Source organism: Gossypium arboreum, chromosome 12 (assembly GCF_025698485.1).
Source record: "Gossypium arboreum isolate Shixiya-1 chromosome 12, ASM2569848v2, whole genome shotgun sequence".
NCBI classification, from domain to species: Eukaryota; Viridiplantae; Streptophyta; class Magnoliopsida; order Malvales; family Malvaceae; genus Gossypium; species Gossypium arboreum.
In genome coordinates, this window is record NC_069081.1 from 14,645,525 (window position 1) to 14,666,960 (window position 21,436).

Sequence of the window (21,436 nt, forward strand, 5' to 3'; positions counted from 1 at the left end):
AGTTACTCTCGTAGTAATATAATTTATTCAAAATGTATAAAGTTGCATTCATAATTTCCTTAATTAAATTGATGTCACTTGAGTCGTGACACCAAATTTAGGGTTTTAATAATGATAGAGATATAATATAAAATAATATTAACGCAAAGTATAAAAATTATACAATATTAATTATTCATGTATTAAATTTATATAAAACATATAGTAATTAAAAACTAAATTAAAAGAACAATTTTCTCAACAAAATCTAACCCACTAATTATAGGGAAAAATGTTGTAAACTAGAAATATTAATTGGTATCAATAGAGTAAAAATAAAATATAAAAGTTGAATAAAATGCCAATCCAACATTAATCATATATTACATGATAAGAAAACACACAAGCACTTAGTTACCCTAGGAGGAACAGGCTTCTTTCAGCCCGTTGATAATGTAAGAAAAGAAAGAGTCGGTAGCAAGATTAATTCTTTCACCATAACTGCGAGATAAACGATTCACGATGAGAATTAAAATTGTTTATTATATAAATAGATAGATTAGAGAATTAACATATTATAGAGAATAATCGTGATCAGAAACAGGAGGCAGTGTGTCCTCGAAAACCACCAATAATAATCAAGCAAGACGAAGATCATTGGAACCAAATCGTCCTCCATGGTGAAGAACAAGATTAGGGTGGTGGATTTGATACAGGCGAAGAGCATGTAAGTTAGAGGCTCCATTTGCTGCTTCATTATAGTATCCTTCACTTTCAACTATTCCATCCTGTTGGTCAAGCTTTGTCTCCTTGGGAAAACACACACTCATTATTAAGATGCACTACTAGAGTACTAGTCTTTGATCTATTGGATAATTAATGAAAGTCGAGTTCCTTACCAAGTCGAAGACAAGATTTGCATGTCTTTCCTCCAAGTTCCTAACCTGCAGCGCATTCCAGTCCTCAAATATTATAAGAACTCGACTAATTGAATGAAAGGCGACTGTTTTTATGGTGTTGGATTCACTGACCTTCTTTTTGTGTGTGTCGGTTTGCGTTTTAATGACATGGTACTGTGGAAAATCAACTGATATTGTTAGTTTCATTATTTGAGTTTATCTCAATTGGAGGGGGTGGGGAGGTTTACACACACACAAAAGTACCCTTTTATGTTAACCCGATTCTCCTACAAGTTCATATAAACATCTGTAAGAGATAAGATTTTGGCATCCCAACATCCCCAATTCCAGGAAAAAAGAACACTTTCTGTTTGATCAGCTACTAGGACTTTGGGCGCTGAAAACTTTCTAAAATGGAGGAGTTGAGATGACTAGTGTGATAATAAAAATCCAAACTTTTTTTCCTGAACTCAATTCATTTAACATATTTTTAGCCAAAGGATTGGTTCTTCCACTTAGAACCCTTAACTTTTCTTTTGTAGTCAAAGAAGCCAAAGCAAGATATCCTTTTTTTTTTTTGGGGGGTAAAACAAAAAAAGAAGCAATAATTTCAAACCTTTCTGTCACGTATAGCCACCAAGGAAGAATCCATCTTAGCCTCAAGAGCTTGCAATTCCTTAATGTTAAGATCATCCACATCTCCACCCATCCTCTGCCTGCTAAAACAATTTCCTAGTCAAAGTTTTACTTCATAAACCATGAAAAAAGGACTTTTATTGCCAAAATAACCCTAAGTTTGGTTTGGTATGTATTTCAAAGCACTAATTCCTTTACCTGATCTCTCTTCTTAACTTCTTGTTGATCTCCTTCAGCCTTCTGTAGTTTTCTTGCATTTTCTGGCAAACAAACAAAGCGTACAACTAAAATATAAGAAGAAAATCTGGAAAAGCTGACAGATCAAGCAAGCTAACATTCAAGAGAAAGACTAAGGACCTCGTAGTGGGAGATCCAGAGATCGGTGCCTGTAGTCTTTTGATAAAGATCAAAAAACGCCTTTGTCCTAATTTACATCAACAGCAACACAAACAAAATCCATATAATTTCTTTCATGCATACATATATATGTGTGTGGAGAGAGAGAGAGATGGGGTTTGGTATTGTACGAGATATTAGGGCTGATGAACTCGTGGAATTTCCCAGTGCTGGAGAACATGATGAGTGAAACCTTAGCATCACATAGAACAGTGAGCTCTTGGGCTTTCTTGAAAATACCATTTCTTCTCTTGGAATAGGTCACTTGTCTGTTTGTAGCGTTTTCAATCCTCTTGATCTCGATCTTGCCACGACCCATTTTCTTTTCCCTTGAAAATCTCAAAAAAAAGAAAAAGAAAAAGTACAGTAGGGAAAAATAAGAATAAGATTAGAAGAGGTAGAACAGCAGCAGCTAGTTATATGCTAAGAGCTTAGTACAAATAGACTATCTTCAAGTTCAACAGAGGAAGAGGAGAAGAAGAAGATGATAAAGAAAAGTGAGAGGAAGGGCGGTGTAGAATCTATATCCGGAAAGGGTATAAAAAAGTTTTATGTTTTGTAACTATAAGTGGTGGTTCATTAAATGAACACCGATCAAAGAGCAGGGGCATCTAGAGGCTAGGGTATCGTCGCCTGATAACGTGTGAGATTGGGTTTTTTTTCCTTTCATGTTTTTCTTCGATCACGACAGGACATGAATGTATACACGACAGTGCTCCTTTTCCTTAAACCTCTTTGTTGGGAGATCTAGTTAAGTAGGATTCGGTTTAGTAGTAAGCTGTCTTGATGTACTTGTTTTTAACACTGACTATTAGAAAAAATACAATCATCGATTTACTCACATAATATCATCATTTTGAATCACTCTTCTTCTTCTTCTTCTTCTTCTTTTTTATTACTTGAATTGTTTTTTAACTTTTGTTTTAGATTTCTTTCTTTATCCTCAAATGGCATTGGGACCGCCACAACCTTTTGGACCTCGAAAGTGGAATCTAAATTGTGAATCCCTAATTATGGGAGTTTCTTCGCCTTCTTTTTTCTGCCTTATAAATATCTTACCCGTTTATGCATTCACCATTCACATTTATATTGTTGATTATCAAAGAAAATTAAAATAGGAAGAACCTTTGTTTTCCTAGGGTGTATTTGGGCAAAGGATTTTGTGGAGGATTTTCATTTCTAATAATATTTTTAAAATTTCAAAAATAAATTTACTTATTCAAATAAATACAATCGGAAATTTTAAATTTTAAGAGATTGAGAAGAATTTTAAGTTGAAATTGTATGAAAAAAGGGAGTTAAAATATCATGGAGGCCCCGATATTAAGAGTAAGATTGTATTTTACTTTTTCTATTAAAAATTATACATTAAAATAAAAAGTAAACTAATTATTCTGTTAAAAATATCATCTATGTCTACTATTAAAAATTAGTTTTTGTATGTTAGCATGAAATACATATGACACGTTGTCACATGTCATTGTTTGATTATTCTGTCAACCACGTTAGTTTTTAACCATACAAAAGGATGGAATTTTTAATAGAAGGAATCAATTCGCTCCTTAATCTAACATGGAGGGACTAACGTGCTAATTTTTTGAGTAGAGTGACCAAAATACAATTCGACTCCTAGTACACAAGCTTTTATGATACTTTTTACCAAAAAAAAAGATGGTTTTTCAAAATTTCTTTCGCTTAATACACATGATACCGTGGTAAAATAAAAACATAAACTTTGAAATGTAACTTTTATTTAATTCCATTTATATATTATTAAAAATATTTATATACTTTTACAAATCTAATGATATCTCTATAGCATATTTTATATAATTTATTTTAATATCATTATTTTCTTTTATAATTATTTTTAACTTATTAAATTTCATTAATTTAAAATTTTTTAAAATTATTTATCCAAACAAAATAACCACAAATACTAAAAAATATTAATATTTTAAAAGATATATTTTAAAAATACCAACATTTTCAAATTCTTCAAAATTTTAAAATTCCTTACCTAAAAAATTCGCCTAAGACTCAATTAGTGCTGTCAATTCACTCAAAAACCTAAACTCTTACCTAAGCTCTTAATTAGTTTAACACTCCCCTGAAGTATCATTTGTGGGATATGCTTGAGCTTCAACCCACTTGGATACATAGTCCACAGCAACTAAGATGTATTTGTTCCCATATGAAGAAGGAAACGGGCCTAAGAAGTCAATGCCCCATACGTTGAATAATTCAATCTCCAAAATATTTGTCAATGGCATCTCATTCCTCTTTGATCATAAACGTCTTTAAATAGTGTATGCCAAAAGAAGCCAGCTGCAAAATCTTTGCTGTAATACGTGAACCACCAAAGTATATCCCCCACTTGGAGATGAATGGCAATGATACAAGATCTCAACAATCTCACTTTCAGCTACACACTTTCGGATTATATTATCTACACATTGTTTAAACAAAAACAGATCCTCCCAAAAATAATACCTACTATCATGAAGGAATTTTTTCCTTTGTTGGTATGTCATTTCTCGAGGAATTATTCCACATGCAAGATAATTGTCAAAATCAGCAAACCAAGGTGTTTCATGAATTCGACTTACCTCAAATAAGTGTTCATCTAGGAAATTCTCGTTGATAGGCACACATGATCAAGAAACCTCATCTTGCTCGAACCTCAACAGATATCAGTTATTTGATTTTCGACACCTTTTCTGTCTTGGATCTCAAGGTCAAATTTTTGAAGTAACAGTGTCCAACGAATTAGCCTCGGTTTCACATCTTTCTTCGTGAGCAAGTATTTAATGGCCGCATGGTTAGTAAATACTGCAACTTTGGTACATATAAGATATGAGCGAAATTTGTCAAAAGCAAAAACTATAGCAAAGAGTTCCTTTTCAATTACCGTATAATTGAGTTGGGCTCCCATCAAAGTTCTACTTGCATAGTAAATAGGGTGAAACACTTTGTTTCTTCTCTGAACCATCACAACTCCAACGATATAATCACTTGCATCGTATATCAACTCAAAAGGTGAGCTCCAATTAGGTGTAACGATTATTGAAGCTGAGATTAACCATTTTTTTAGATCTTCAAAAGCTTCCAAACATGCTTTGTTGAAATCAAACACTGTATCTTTCTCTAACAACAAATAAAACGATTTAGAAATTTTCGAGAAATCTTTAATAAACTTTCGGTAAAAACCGGCATGGTCTAAGAAACTTCTGACTCCTTTCACATTAATTGGGGCCGGTAATCTTTCAATTACGTTCACATTTTCTTTATCGACTTCAATTCCTCTCTTTGAGATTTATGCCCTAAGACAATCCCTTCATTAACTATAAAATGACATTTTTTCCCAGTTGAGGACAAGATTCGTCTTTTTGCATCTCTTCAGTACCTTAGCCAAATTACTCAAACAAATATCATAAGTGTTTCCAAAAATAGAAAAATCATCCATGAAAACCTCAACAAAATTTTCAACCATATCAGTAAATATTGCCATCATGCATCGTTGAAATGTTGCAGATGCATTGCATAAACCAAAAGGCATTCGCTTAAAAGCAAACGTACCATATGGACAAGTAAAAGTTGTTTTATATTGGTCTTCTAGAGCTACAACTATTTGTTTATATCCCGAATAGCCATATAAAAAAACAATAGAATTCATTACCTGCCAGTCGATCTAACATCTGATCCATAAAAGACAACGAAAAATGGTCCTTCCAAGTGGCTTTATTCAATTTTCTGTAATTAATACAGATTCTCCAACTAGTAACGGTTCTCGTTGGAATCAACTCGTTACGCTCATTTTCAACAATCGTGATTCCACCTTTCTTCTGCACACACTGCACCGAACTTACCCACGAACTGTCCTAAATAGGATCGATGATTCCTGCATCTAACCATTTGATCACTTCCTTTCTCACAACTTCTTTCATAATAGAATTGAGCTTCCTTTGCCCATTAATTCGAGCTTTTTCACCTTCTTCTAAAATAATTTTATGCATGCAAAAAGAAGGGCTTATACCTCGAATATCAGCTATGGTCTAACCAATTACTTTCTTAAATTTCTTTAGAACAACAATTAGTTGTTCCTGTTGATCTTTCGTTAGTTCTATTGAAATAATCACAGCCAAAGTGAAACAGTCACCTAAATAAACGTATTTCAAATGAGAAGGAAGTACCTTTAGTTCGAATTTAGGTGGTTCTTCAATTCACAACTTGGGTTGCACAAATTCTCTGACTTCTAACTCCAACGGTTCAAACCATGTGGATTGAATAAAATTTCTCGGGTTGGCTTCCATCAAAGCCATGTTTTCTTCACCTTCTTCATCCTCCAAAGGGTCAAGATCTAAGGCTTTCTCCAATGGATCTTCTTCAAAATTGCTTTCCATAGAAACCAAGGTTTCTATCTCTTCTATAACTGAACACTCTTCTATCGGATCAGAAAATTTCATCTCTTTAAGAATGTTAAAAGTTTACCTGATCGTCTTGAACTCGCATGGTGAGTTCACCTTTCTGCACATCAATTAACATTCTTCCTGTGGCTAAGAAAGGTCTCTCAAGGATGATCAACACTTTCTTATTTACTTCAAAATCTAAGACAATGAAATTATCAGGAAAAATAAATTTATCGACTCTTACCAAAACATCCTCGATCTTTCCTTCGGGATATGCTAAAGATCGATCCGTCAGCTGAAGCGTCACTGTTGTAGGTCTTACTTCACCTATCGCTAGCATCTTGAAAATAGGCTTAGGCATTAAATTGATACTCGCTTCTAAATAACATAAAGCTTTACCACAGTAAGATTCACCAATGTTACAAGGTATAGTAAAGCTTCCTAGGTCTTTAAATTTTGGTGGCAGTTTGTTCTGCAAGAACGCACTGCACTCCTTTGTTAAGGCAACAATCTCATACTCATTCAGTTGTTTCTTATTGGACAATATATCCTTCATAAACTTTACATAATTCGGCATTTGTTCTAAAGCCTCCACTAATAGAATATTGATGTGTAATTGCTTCAGAACTTTCAAAAACTTCTTGAATTGCACCTCTTATTTCCGCTTGTGTTACTACAATCTTTACGGATATGGAGGTGATAGAACTTTCGATTGAATTGGATAACGCTTCTGAGTAGGTAAATCTGCATCCAAAGAAGATGTTAAAGTATCTGAATTCACTAAGTTAGGATTTACTTTGTCAGTTTTTGCAGATTCTGACTCTTTTGGTGTAGGAATTTCAACAGCTAGTTAATTCTTCTCAATGGGCTTATCTTCGACATCAACCAATCGGGGTTCTAGAATTTTACCATTTCGCAATGTCACTGTCTTGATATGTTCTTTACCCAAATTTATTAGATTCTTAATATTGCTCGACAAGGTTTCTTGCGGTCTATTACGAAGCTCTGAAGCTAACTGACCCATTTCTTTCCAAATATTTCAATGCTGCTGCCTGGCTTTGGATCAAAGCGTCATTCTTTGCCATGTATGCTTTCAACAAGTTCTCCAAACTATTTGATGCCTCAGCTTGAGGTGGTTTTAGAGCTTGCTGATTAAACCCTTGAGATTGGTTGGGTCTATGCTGCAATAAGTTGTTATTCGGTCCATTTCCTTGGTTACTCTAAGAAAAGTTAGGATGATTACACCATGAAGGATTGTAGAAGTTGGACTGGGGTCCTTGTCCACTTCTATTTTGATATTGGTTCCCCATATAGTACACTAACTCAGGATTTGATGGATAATTCTCAAAAGAATGACCTTCTCCACAGTACACATAGGAAACTACTTCAAACAGACTTGGTGGCTGAGCTGTAAAATTATTAGCACTATTAGCGGTAAACTGTTTTAACATAGAGGAAATAGACGATACCTGAGCTGATAATGAAGTGAGGGAGTCAACTTCATGAACTCCAGCTACACGTCCTCCTCAAGCTGTTCGATTTGTTGGTTATTGATAGTTATTACTTGCGATCCTCTCAATGATCCGATAAGCCTCATTATAAGACTTAGACAAAATTGCACCATTTGCAGAAGCATCTACCGTCAATCTTGTATGTGCATTGAGACCATTATAGAATGTCTCCAACTAGATACAATGAGGAATCCTATGATGAGGAAACTTATGAAGTAACTCTTTGAATCACTCCCAAGCCTCATACAAAGACTCATCATCTATTTGTTGGAATGTTGTGATCTCGTTCCTCAACTTAGCATTTTTGCTAGGTGAGAAATACTTAACAAAAGATTTCTCTACTAATTCTTGCCATGTAGATATGGAACTTGATGGCAATGAATTGAGCCATGCTCGTACTCGATCCCGCAATGAGTACAGAAACAACTTCAACCTCAGTATGTCTTCAGTCACATCTGCTATCTTAAATGAATCACCCACCTCTATAAACAATTGAAGGTGGAGATATAGATCTTCCTTAGGCATACCACTAAATTGTCTTTAATTAATTATCATTATAGTTTAGGGTTTATGATTTAGGGTATATGGTTTAGGGTTTAAAGTGTAGGAGTTACTAATTTAAGGGTTATGAATTATGTAGTTTAAGGTATTTTAGGGTTTAATAGTTAGAGTTTAAGATTTAAGGGTTAAAGGTTAATGATTAGGGCCGGGTTAGGGGTTAAGGATTAGGGGTGTGGGGTTAAGGGTTAAGGATTTATGGTTTAGGGGTTAGAGTCTAAGATATGTGTATTGTGTTATTTAAGGTATCGAGTTTAGTGTTTAGAATTTTAGGGCCAAAAAGGGGGTTAGAGGTTTAGGGTTTTGATTAATTATCATTTTTAATTTATATATTAAACGATTTCTTATATAATTGTAAAAGAGATATATAATATTAATCTTAATATATTAAAATTATATATGATTATAGTTTAAATTATTAATTATAAACTTTATATTTATTAAAAGGTTTAGGATTTAAGGTTTACTTGAAATTTGTTAAATTAATGATGAAATTTTAAACAATCAATTGATGCATTTATATTTAAAAATATTTAATCTAAACCATTTGAAATTTTGATAAATATTAGAATTAAAAAAACATTGATAAATAAATAAATAAAGTAACAAATTTTGATATGGATAGGTACTATATCTACTTAATAACATTAAAAACACATAGAAACCAAATTATATTAGAAATTAAAATATAAGGATTAAATATTAAGCATATTTAAAAGAAAAAACTGAAAATTATCTACTTCCATAAAATGTAAAAAAAAAAGATTAGTATGTACCATATATCGTGAAGAGATCATAAATCTTTTAGACTTTAATTCATAATATTAGGATTAAATTATAACTAATTATCATCATATTAACATTTATCATCATTAGTATTAATAATTAAAATCATTAATCTAAGCAGTTAATTGAACAAAGAATTCAATTCAAATTAATTCTCGATCTACATTTAATTTATATAATATACATATATTATTAACTATTGACTACCATAAGTTAATTATTATGGCTACCAAATTATGACAAATAAAAATGAAATATAAAAATTAAGAGATTAGTGGAGTTTTTAAAAAAAAACGCCGCAAAAAACAGTATAATTTAAAGAAAACGGCGTCGTTTTAGTTGGATAGGGGATTAATGGTGTTTTGAAAAACGCCGCAACAGAATTGAAGTGTACTGGAAGCGTCGTTGTTTTAGTTGAATATATAGGGGATTAGCGGCGTTTTTCTAAAAAACGACGCAAAAGTCGTATTAGTTTAAAGAAAACGGCGCCGTTTTAGTATAATAGTGTATTAGTGGCGCTTTTAAAAACGCCGCAAAAGAATTAAAGTTTACTGTACACGTCGTCGTTTTAGTTAAATATATAGGGATTAGTGGCGTTTTTTTAATAAACACCGCAAAAAACATTAATGCTTAATGAAAACGACGTCGTTTAGTTTTGAGATTAGCGGCGCTATCCTGGAAATGCCACAATAGATAGCTTTTAGCGGCGCGTTTCTGAAGCACCGCAAATGGTGAAATTTTTTTTTTGTCAAAACGGTGTCGATTTCATTTGTAATGTTAAGTCTTATTCTTTCATGCCCGACAGTCTTAGCCTTTTCCTCCAAAACACCAAAATAGATTTCCCCAAATCCCTTAATTTCCCCCAAAATCCTTAGGCATCTCAGTCGATCGACCACCTACTCATCGCCGTCCGCCATCGTCTCTTCTGCGTTTTGTCACCGTCGCTCTTCGCTTCCGCAATTAGTCGATAAATTTTGGTACCTATTTGCTGCATGATACTTGTTTCTTTTGAGATAGAGTAGAAATAGAACCTGTTGTGATAGGGTAGAAATAGAACACTTTTTCTTTTGAGATTACGCACAGTATTGAGATTTAGTGATGCTTTTTGCTTCAAAAATTTTTGTTTCAATTACACTGGATGATTTAGTGATGCCCCGCAGTGTTGAGATTATGAACGCATGGTGCATCTCAGTCCCTTTTCGAAAGAGAAAAGTTCTCTGTCTCTTTTTGCGCAAAACTGAGGTGCATATGATGACGTGTGAATCCTAAGAACTGTAATGCATGCAATGAAACTGTAACCCAATTCATGGAAAATGGAAAACACCTTTTTCTTTTATGTTAATTCTAATTAATAATTTTTTTGATGTAATTATGAAATTTTAGCAATCATTTTATTTTTCTGTTTCTTCACCAAATAACTTGGATGTGGAACTCTCCTGCATATTCTTTGAAAAGAGACGAAATTCAAAGCAAATTAATCTCTTTGTAAACTTCTCATAGCTTCCATTACCTATTTTCTTCATCTTCCTGGAAATAATTTTCCCAATATCTGTCTAAATTTCTTTTTTGGGATCTTTTTAGATTTGGAACAAATCCTAAAGCTTTTTTCTTCACAGGTGAGCTCCCGAGTTCAATATCCCGATGACTATCAAAATATTTCATATGAGGATCTGAAGGAGTTCAAACAGACTAGATATGGTAATAATTGGCTATTTTCATGTTGGCTATTATCTTTTCTCTTGTGAAAAAAATTAGTAAAATGGTAGATCATGTGCATCTTTCTGATTAAAGAGTGAGTTCTCCAGCTGCTATATTTTATTTATTTCTTTTGTTTGTTGTAGATCATATTCATGTTTCAATTAGATAACATGAAGTTTGCTTCTGGACATTTTTTCTCTTATATCTGAATCACTAAGCCCTTATCAAATTGTTAGAGTAGGTGACTTGATAATTCATTTTATCTATACTGATATGCTGAAATTATCTTTTGTATGTAAAGGTTGTTAAATTAGTTTGTTTTCCTTTTTTTTTTAAAGACATGTTTTGGCTTTGATGAAACCCTGATGGGATTGGTTATTTTGCTAGTTGTTGCGGATATGTTAACTGATGCGGCATCAGTTTTAGGCGGTGGCACAACATTGCAAATTCTGTACATGAAGCTTGTAGAGGTATTTATTATTTTCTTTAATTGCAATATAAACTTATTCATAATGTCTGTCTTTTCTTCACGACTCCAGTAGCCCGGTAATAGAGGGTTTTAATAGAAATCTAAATTTCAAAGTTGAAATGGTGCATGGCATTGTCATGCTAAGAATGCTTTTGTGATTATGATAATAGTGGAATAGTGGAATAATGTAATTGCGTAATAGTGTAATAGAGTAATAGTGGAATTTTTTGATTGGGCAATATCGGACCAGCAATAGGAAAAAGAGTCGAAACTTTCAACTGCTTTATCAGTTACCACTCGAGATCTAAGAAAGAAAAAGGAAAACTACAAATACTACTCAAGTACACAGAAAGGCTAGATAAGCAGAAGGTTAGTTAATCTTTTACTTTCTTTTTTTCTTTTGTTTTTTAAATTACTATTCTTGTTTATCCTTAGATTAATTTTTAATGGATCATGCTTTTACTTATTCTGTTTATCGTTGAGTTATTTTTTAAATTTGCTTATGTTGTTTATCCTCAAAGACTTGTTATGCTGTCGATGAACTGTTTGTCATTGTTTTCCTCTACAATACATAGATATAATAATACCCAAATTTACAAGTGATCAAGTACATAACTTGTTATGCTGTTATGCTATCGGCCTTGAGATTAATTCTGTAAAAGGGATCATTTCTGCTCAATTTGCAACCTTTTAATTTGTGATTTAATATTTCTATATTTCTATCACGATTTTATTAAATTATTAAATATTATTGAAATATTCTCATCCGTTTTATCACAAATTTTATAATTCTTTTATCATTTAAGTTGAACTTTTATTCAAAAAAATCATAGCTTTTAAGCATAAACTTGCCGTTACCAAAAGAACAATGTTTACTTAAATTAATAAATGCAAATTAAAAGAAAGACTTAACAAGTTTAATGTCATTAATTTAATAATTACCTAATTTTTAAATTAACAAATTAATAAATGCAAATTAAAAGAAAGACTTAACAATGTTTAAAATATTTTGTCTACTTTTATTTTATTTTTAAATTACCTAATTAAATTAAATTGTATTTAAAGTTTTATTTTATTTTATTTTATTTTATTTTAATCACGGAAAAACTTTTGTCTACCTTTATTTTATTTTTAAATTACCTAATTAAATTAAATTGTATTTAAAGTTTTATTTTATTTTAATCACAAAAAACTTTTGTCTACTTTTATTTTATTTTTAAATTACCTAATTAAATTAAATTGTATTTAAAGTTTTATTTTATTTTATTTTATCTTAATCACAAAAAACTTTTGTCTACTTTTATTTTATTTTTAAATTACCTAATTAAATTAAATTTCATTTAAAGTTTTATTTTATTTTATTTTATTTTATTTTTAAATTACCTAATTAAATTAAATTGTATTTAAAGTTTTATTTTATTTTATTTTATTTTCTTTTAATCACGAAAAAACTTTTGTCTACTTTTATTTTATTTATAAATTACCTAATTAAATTAAATTGTATTTAAAGTTTTATTTTATTTTATTTTATTTTATTTTATTTTAATCACGAAAAAACTTTTGTCTACTTTTATTTTATTTATAAATTACCTAATTAAATTAAATTGTATTTATAGTTTTATTTTAAGTATTTTATTTTATTTTATTTTAATCACGAAGAATATTTTGTCTACTTTTATTTTATTTTTAAATTACCTAATTAAAAATAACCCATTAATTCTGAGTTGATTTAGCATTCATGTGACTCAATTAAAATAACCATAATTGAGCACACATGATAGACTTAATTCAAAATAAATAATTAACCCTAAACTTGTAAATTTATTCTAACCCATCAATATAAATATATATCATATTTTACATAATTTACATAACTTATATAATACATAAATATATATCATATCTTACATAATTTACATAATTCAGATAACTTACGTAATTTACATAACTTACATAATACATAAATATATATCATATCATAACTTACATAACTTAATTAAAGTTATAAATAAACAACTTACCTATGTAATTTATTGTCAACTTTAGAATTCAAGAACTACGAAATGGATAGGAGTTGGATGAAATTGTCAAGGGTAAGCAACGCCTATCGAAATGGAGTACAAACTTTTTTAAATTTTTCATTTCAAAATGCAAGCCAAGAGAATATGATTCTTTGCCCGTGTAAGAAGTGTGGCAACATAAACTGGCATATTCGTGAAGCTGTCTACGAACATCTAATTGTTGATGGCTTTATTCGAGGGTTTAAAAAATGGATTTTGCATGGAGAGTGTACATCTAGTGGAACTTCTTCAACGATTAATCCGACTTATCTTGATATTGATTACCACCAGTATGTTAGACAAGATGACATGGAAGATATGTTGCGGGATGCATTTAATATGCACAGTCATGGTGAGCAATCATTTCCACCTGACTTTATTGCATCACTGATTATAATATTGGTAGAAATGTTTTTTGCGAAATGGGAACTAGTGCACCTGATGAGGAGCCAAATGAAAAAGCGGCGAAGTTCTACAATTTACTTAAATGAAATGAGCGAAGAACTTTACGAGGGATCAAAATATTTGAAATTATCCTTCTGCATTCGTCTATTTCACTTAAAATGTTTAGGAGGGTGGACTGAAAACTCTTTTACAATGCTGCTAGAGTTTCTGAGAGAGATGTTTCCTTTTGCAAAAATCCCCCAATCTTGTCAAGATATGAAGAGACTAATAAAAAATTTGGGCCTTGGGTACGATAAAATTCATAGTTGCCCAAATGACTGCATGTTGTACTGGGGTAATCAGAAGAACCAACAGTCTTGTAATGTTTGCGGTAAGTCTCGTTAGATGAATGGGAATACAGAAGATGTGAATACGGATGAAGGTGGGGCACAGTTAAGAAAGAAGCCAATCAAGGTTTTGCAATATTTTCCCCTAATACCAAGACTTTAAAGGCTTTTCATGTTGTCAAAGACGGCCGAATCTATGAGGTGGCATAATGATCAACGGACAGACGATGGATTATTAAGACATCCTGCGGATTCTTTAGCTTGGAAATCATTTGACAGTAAATTTCCAAGCTTTGCAAGTGATCCTCGGAATGTGAGGCTTGGGCTAACAGCTGACAGCTTTAATCCATTTACAATCATGAGTACTTCGTACAGTACTTGTCCTATAGTGTTTGTTCCTTACAATTTGCCTCTATGGATTTGCATGAAGCAATCTCCGTTTATTTTATCAATGATTATTCCTGGAGAGAAAGGTCCCGAAGATGATATTGACATCTATTTGCAGCTACTTATTGAAGAGCTAAAACAATTATGGTCTGGTGTTGAGACATATGATATACTGAGGAAGGAGAACTTTAATTTATGTGCAGCTTTATTGTGGACAATTAATGATTTTCTGGCTTATACTAATTTGTCGGGTTAGAGTACTAAAGGATGTTATGCTTGTCCTTATTATGCTGCGCAAACTTGTTCGAAGTGGTTGTACAATGGGAAGAAATTCTCTTACATGGGCCATCGTCGGTGGTTAGATGGAAATCATAAATTTAGATTTCAGAGGACTCTATTTGACGGTACTGAAGAGTACAGAGGAGATCCTGAGTAGACCGTTGGATCTGAAATCTTGTTTATGTTAAAATATATCAACTTTAGTTATGGGAAGATGAATCAACCACCTAACACACAAACAAAGAGAAGATGGAGGGATGAATCTGATGATGAATCTGACGAAGAGGATGATCCTAATGAGGCGGACTTGTGGAAAAAAAGGAATATTTTTTTTAGTTGCCTTATTGGGAGTACAACATTTTACACCACAATCTTGATGTCATGCATATTGAGAAGAATGTCTGCGATAACATAATTGGGACAATTTTGAATGTCGATGGAAAATCAAAAGACAATCTTCAGAGTCGACTTGATTTAGTTGACATGAGAATTCGGCGTGATCTTCATCCTCAAGTACTTCCGAATGGGAAATATCGGTTACCGCTTTCTATTTTTTCAATGTCAAAGGAAGAGAAAGAAGTGTTCTATATGGTGTTGAAGGATATAAAGGTCCCAGATGCGTATGCGTCAAATATATCTCGATGTGTGAGTCTTAAAGATCGAAGATTATATTCATTAAAATCACATGATTATCACATCTTGATGCAAGATTTACTCTCAGTTGCTTTACGTTGCTGTATGTCAAAAATGTAACGTCCTGAATAATTGAACTATCCAATATAATGAAAGCTATTTGTGGCAAAGTTTTGGATGTTGAAGAACTTGAGAAAGTACAGGATCGAGCGGCTTTGACTTTATGCAATTTGGAGAAGATCTTTCCACCTTCATTCTTCACTATTATGGTGCACTTGGTAATCCATCTCCCTCACGAAGCAATACTTGGTGGACCGGTTTTTTATCGATGGATGTATCCTATAGAAAGGTGCTAATTTATTTCTCAAGTATTCATTCATTCACCTCTATACATTTAGTTACAGCTTTTGATAAATATTGTATATCGTGTTTAGGTTCCTAAGCAAATTGAAGTCGTATTGTCACAATAAGCGTTATCCAAAAGGATCAATTGCTGAAGGCTACTTGGTAGAGGAGTGCATGACCTTCTGTTCTAGATATTTAGAAGATGTTGAAACATGATTGAATAGACCAAGTAGAAATACTGGGCTCAGTGATCATAACTTGGCCGAAACTTATTTATTCCAAAGTTATGGAGAACCAATCGGCAAAGTTGAAATTGTAGAATTAGATGATATATCGTGGATACAAACACATCGATATGTACTTTTTCACCACGATTCAATTGAACCGTTACGCAAGTAAGTTCTAAAATTTCCTCACATATTTGTCGTTTTGATTTGTTTATCTTCTAACCAATTAAACTTGTTTTTAACATAGTGAGTACAAACAAATTTTGAGATCTCGTGCATGCTCTCGAAGATTACAACATCGAGAGATTAATAAGTTATTCACAGAATCTTTTCATGAATGGTTAAGCCAAACGGTATGTAACTGAAGTTAATAAGTTATCAGTTACATATAATCACGAAATTTAGTTAATCAAATAAGAATTTTTTACATAATACATTTATAATTACTCAATTTACTTTTGATTCAATAGGTTTGGAGTGGGAAGGACGTCAATGACGAAGTTAAATGGCTTTCCCAAGGTTCGAACAGAGTAATAAAAAGATATAGTGCCTTCCTCATCAATGGATACAGATTTCATTCAAAATATCGCGAGAGAATAAGGAGAACTCAAAATTATGGAATTGTTGTTAATTCTTCAATTACAAGTTATGCTAGTGCTAGGGACAGTAATCCAGTTGAGGGTAATGTGGAGTATTACGGACTTCTTACCGACATTATTGAGTTGGATTACTAAGGTAGATGGAAAGTTGTCTTATTTCGGTGTGATTGGGCTGATGTTAATACTGCAAATTAAAAAAGATCAATTTGGTTTTACAATGGTTAATTCTCTCGCTTGATTCATACTGGACAACAATTGATGGACGAGCCATATGTATTTTGCTCTCAAGTGAAACAAGTTTTTTATTCGAAAGATCTAACTGATGAGGGTGGGTATGTTGTACTCCGGAACACCCCTAGAGACTTGTTTGACATGGGTAATGGAAGTAGAGATGACATCGTCGAAAGATCAGAAACATTACCTTTTCCAGAACAAAACTTAGATGAAAATATCCCTAGTACTAGTACACAACATCAATGGGTTCGACATGATGTGAATGAAGATATTTACGAATAATGATGTAGTAAGATTTTACGGTTTTTTTAATTATATGCAATATTATAATTTTAATCTTGGTCATATTATATAATTTAACTATTTTATATGTACTATTATTGTTGTAATTTGTTACTAAAACTTCAACTATTTTATGTTATTGCAGGAAAAATGCGTAGAAGAAGATTACGAGATTTAAGTATTGTCCAGAATACTCTAAATTTGGAAGAAGCAAATAGTAAACAGCAGACAGTTGTTGGATCTTCGAATGTGCCAGAGACACTTGATGAGCCTGGAGAATTTCAAAGTAATGTTAAGTTTATTTTACATGTTTTGACTTTTATTATTGATTTATTTGTCAATTTTAATATAATAATAATATATAGTTTTACAGCTGAAAGTGGTAGGATGCGTAGAGGTCGAGGACGTACGCTGCTTAAAGATTTATACGACTTAAATCCTGTCGAGCATGTCAAAGTAAGTAGAAACAGTCATGGTCAGCCTGTTGGATCTGAAGCTCGACTTTTAGCAGGCTATTTGGACATTTTAGCACGAAATGCGAATATGGTGCCCATCAACTACGAATCATGGCATCACATGCCTGATAGCAACAAAAATCAGGCTCTCGATAATATTAAGGTAACAAAACATGAATGTAATTTATAATACTTTGGTTTAAGTTTCATTTCTTGTGTTTTTTTAGGAGAGATTTGCTTTAGAGGTCTCCGATGACTATATCAAGAAGGCATTGGGTAAAAAATGGAGAGACCATAAAAGCACTTTGAAAAAACTATATTTTAAGAAAGACATAAGCCTCGAGGAAAAATTGAGAAATGTCCCGCCGAGAATACTGAGGTACCAATGGGAAGATGCAGCTAGATTCTGGAATTCAAAGAAAGGAGAGGTATTACGTATTTCCAAAATCTTATATATAGTGTTTACTATATACGTAATAATAATTTTATCATGTAGGACCGTGAGCGAGTTGGAACAAGCAGTAAGCAAAAACAAAAATTCACGCATACGGCAGGGTCGAGAAGTTTTGCTTCTGTAGCTGAGGCCGAGGTATTATGAATTTATTAATTCTGTCAAATATTAATGACTTTCTACTATTAAATAATATTTTTACTACTATATTGTAGGAAGCCTCGTCAGGTCAAAAAGTTGGTCGCCTTCAGCTTTTTGAGATTAAAATAGGAAGAAAGATGGATCTCCAATGACATCCGAAGTTGGAGAAATTATAGTATATTTACTTAATAAAATTTTATTTATTATAAATATTTATAATGTTTAATTATAATGGTTTAATTCGTCGTTAGTAGTTTTAAATAATGTTAAGTTATGTTGCATTCCTTTTATTATATATTTCGTTTCTAACTCTTTGATTGATTTATTAGGAGAAACTAAAGGAGAAGAAGGCGAGTCTGGGCGATTGCTTCAACCGATAGTTTTGTTAATCTTGAGAACATTGATAATGTAATTATCTTTGAAGTTTTGGGTCTTGAAAGGTGCGGTCGGGTTTGATTTCAAGGATCTGGTGTTACCCCGACCCAATATTTTGGATCCACTCCAAACAATACATACCTTCCGGGAGTCAAGCTCAAGCTGAAGTTCAGAGGTTAAGAGACCAGATAGCTCAGATGCAAGCGAGCATAGTTGAGCAAATTACCGAGGTTCAAAGAAAATATGAAGAACTCCAGCAACAACTTAGAGCGGAGGCAGCAGAGAGAGAGGCAAGGGCGCAGAGAGAGAGGCGTGTAGCAATGATGGCGAGAAGCGAGCGAGAAAATACGATGAGCTCCAACTACGACTTGAGCAAATGATGCAGATGTTTCAACAGTCGCAAAAGCTGCCTTCTTAGACATTAGTGTTCTCCTTGTAAGAACGTTTTTAACATTGTCACATTTAACATTATTGTAAGAATGTTTTGAGTTAGACTTAATTTATTAATTTACATCATAGAACTTTCGTTGAATTTGAAGTATCATTTAGATTTAATGTTTTTTATTGTATTTTTTATGCTACATTTGCTGTTTTTGGTTGGATTTCATGCTATATTTTCTGTTTTTGGTTGGATTTAATGCAGGAAGGTTAGATATTGGTGAAAAATGTATAATTCAAATCTGCCAAAATTAGCGGCGTTTGTGAAAAAAGCGTCGCTAAAAACAATGATTTTTAGCGGCGCTTTTACAAGAAACGCCGCTAAAAGCCATGACTTTTAGCGGCATTTTTCTTACAAACGCCGCTAAATTTTGTAGCGTTACCTATAGCGGCGTTTTTTGAGACGCTTGGGAAAACGCCGCTAATAGTTTTTGCGGCACTTCTAAGCGCAGCTAAAGGCTAAAAAAAACGCCGCTAAAAGTCTATTTTCTTGTAGTGATCGATCCTTATCATCGGCCATAAGGATGGAATTTCGCACAAGACCGGCTTCATTACCTTGGTCTTGATTTTGATTTTGAAGGTCCATCTCGACTTGTCTTTGAGTTGTTCGTTCACATATTCTTTGTCTGAAAGTCCGCTTAATTTCAGGGTCTACAGGGAGTAAATTGATAATTAAATCTATGCTCATAAACACCTGAAAAGAAAATCACAAAATAAAAAAGAATAAGTTAGTAATGTTAGAAATAAACCAAATTGGAAGTAAATAATTTCACACACACACACAAAAAAAAAGACTATGGCAATAGTTAACAATCCACGGCAATGGCGCCAAAAACTTGTAATGCGTAGGTTTGTGCAAGTGTACATAGTCCTTATCAAGTAATAAGTAAGTATCGAGTTATTGTCTTTACAGGGATTGTATTTGTGTTTAATCACTTAATTGTAAAATTTTACTAACAACTTGGTAAATAAAAACACAATATGGTTGAAAAGTGAAAATTGAATATATTAAACTAAATGCAATGATCCTTAATGCAAATTATCCTAAGTAAGAAAACTATATGAATGAAATAGTTAGCAAAATTAAAAACAATTTGCAACAATTATAACATAAATAAACTAGGACAATTATTTTAATTAAACTCAATTTATTATCAACATGCTTAATAACATTTAGAAAAACATTCCATGGCAACTAGATCTTTCAACAGTTTGGAAACCACATTAGGTCCTTTCAGAATCTTTTACTTAGTAAATACGCATTTTACTGATCCTTATTTACTAAGGGTTTCTTAGCATTCGTGTGAGGTAACAGGGACGTGTTAGGTTTGAAACTGTTTAATCACACAAATCTAAAAACTATGTAGATAACAGAGCTTGGTTAGAGTTGTTATGCAACCTGCAATTTAATCGGGTTAGGATCTAAATTGAGCATGCACATTTCAATTATGCGTACACTAGCCATCGTCTGGTTAGGATCGCTTAGCTAATTCAAGTGTATTTCAATCACGTATGAATGAAATACAGACTTGATTTTAATTGAAAACATGATCGATTGAAGCACAAACATTATAAGCATGAATCAAATAAATATTATTTAATTAAAGCAATCATCCTAACTTAAATAAAATTAAGCTAACATTGTTATAAACAAGAACAAAGAACACTTAGCAAACAACTTTAGATTAAATTAAAGAAAAGAAAGATTAAACCCAAATCAGAGTGGCTGTCACCTAAGACTCTAACCGACGAGGCTCCTTCGCTCCTTCGCTTTGCTGTTTTGCTGATAGCTCTCCAAGGTGGCCGACCAAGGGCTCTTTAAGAGGCTTAATTGCTAAAATCTCTATGAAGAGATGATACTAGGCGTGGGAAATGGAAAATGCTAAAGAGAATTGAGAGAGAAGAGAGAATGATGATGGATGAGGGATGAATATAGAGAGGTTTAGTCTCTTCAAGCTTTTCCAATGAGTGGCCAGCCATGCTTGGTGGATTTGAGTTGAATTTTTCTTGATTTTTAAACAATTTAAATGCCATAACAACTGAGGACTGAGACTCGGTCAAATGTAAATCTTCAAGCAAATCTTTAATTTCTTCAACATTGCAAGAACATTGTGTAATTAAACCAAAAAGTGGTTTATGTGGACAGTCATATGTAGCCGAATTTGGGTTGACTTGGTGTAACGCCTCAATTTTCGGGAATTCTGTGAATGTTGGAAAAATTTCATGCTTTGATTTTGTCATTTGTGAGTGAAATTATGAAATAGGACCTATGTGAAAATGTTTGAAAATGCTATAGGCTAAATTGAAGTGGCCAAATAAATAGGAGTGCAAAATAGGAGGATTTGCATGACAAACCTCCCATTTTACATGAAGTGGCCAGCCATCATGTTGTTGTAGACAAAATGTACACTTGATATCCATAATTTATGGTTCAAATTGATACAAATTGATACAAATT

At 32.5% G+C, this 21,436-nt stretch overlaps 1 protein-coding gene and 1 non-coding gene across 4 annotated transcripts; one reads left to right on the top strand and one right to left on the bottom strand.

Annotated features, from left to right (window-relative positions):
* Window positions 1–274: 274 nt before the first annotated feature.
* Window positions 275–2,717, bottom strand: LOC108478613 (agamous-like MADS-box protein TM6). 3 transcript variants are annotated; one of them, XM_017781082.2, is made up of 7 exons: window positions 2,042–2,717; window positions 1,872–1,938; window positions 1,713–1,774; window positions 1,495–1,594; window positions 1,011–1,052; window positions 879–923; window positions 275–788 (listed from the first exon to the last, which is right to left on the bottom strand). In XM_017781082.2, exons 1-7 carry the CDS (start codon window positions 2,227–2,229, stop codon window positions 618–620), a joined length of 675 nt encoding a protein of 224 aa, XP_017636571.1. In that variant the 5' UTR covers window positions 2,230–2,717; the 3' UTR covers window positions 275–617. The 3 variants fall into 3 exon arrangements, with proteins under 3 accessions (XP_017636571.1, XP_052879584.1, XP_052879583.1); XM_053023624.1 differs by having other exon boundaries at window positions 275–785; window positions 1,713–1,798; window positions 2,042–2,678; XM_053023623.1 differs by having other exon boundaries at window positions 1,713–1,798; window positions 2,042–2,675.
* A 5,303-nt stretch (window positions 2,718–8,020) lies between these two features.
* On the top strand, window positions 8,021–8,127 carry LOC128286029 (small nucleolar RNA R71). Its single transcript, XR_008276576.1, has one exon. It is a non-coding gene; the product is annotated as a small nucleolar RNA R71 (small nucleolar RNA).
* Window positions 8,128–21,436: the final 13,309 nt, after the last annotated feature.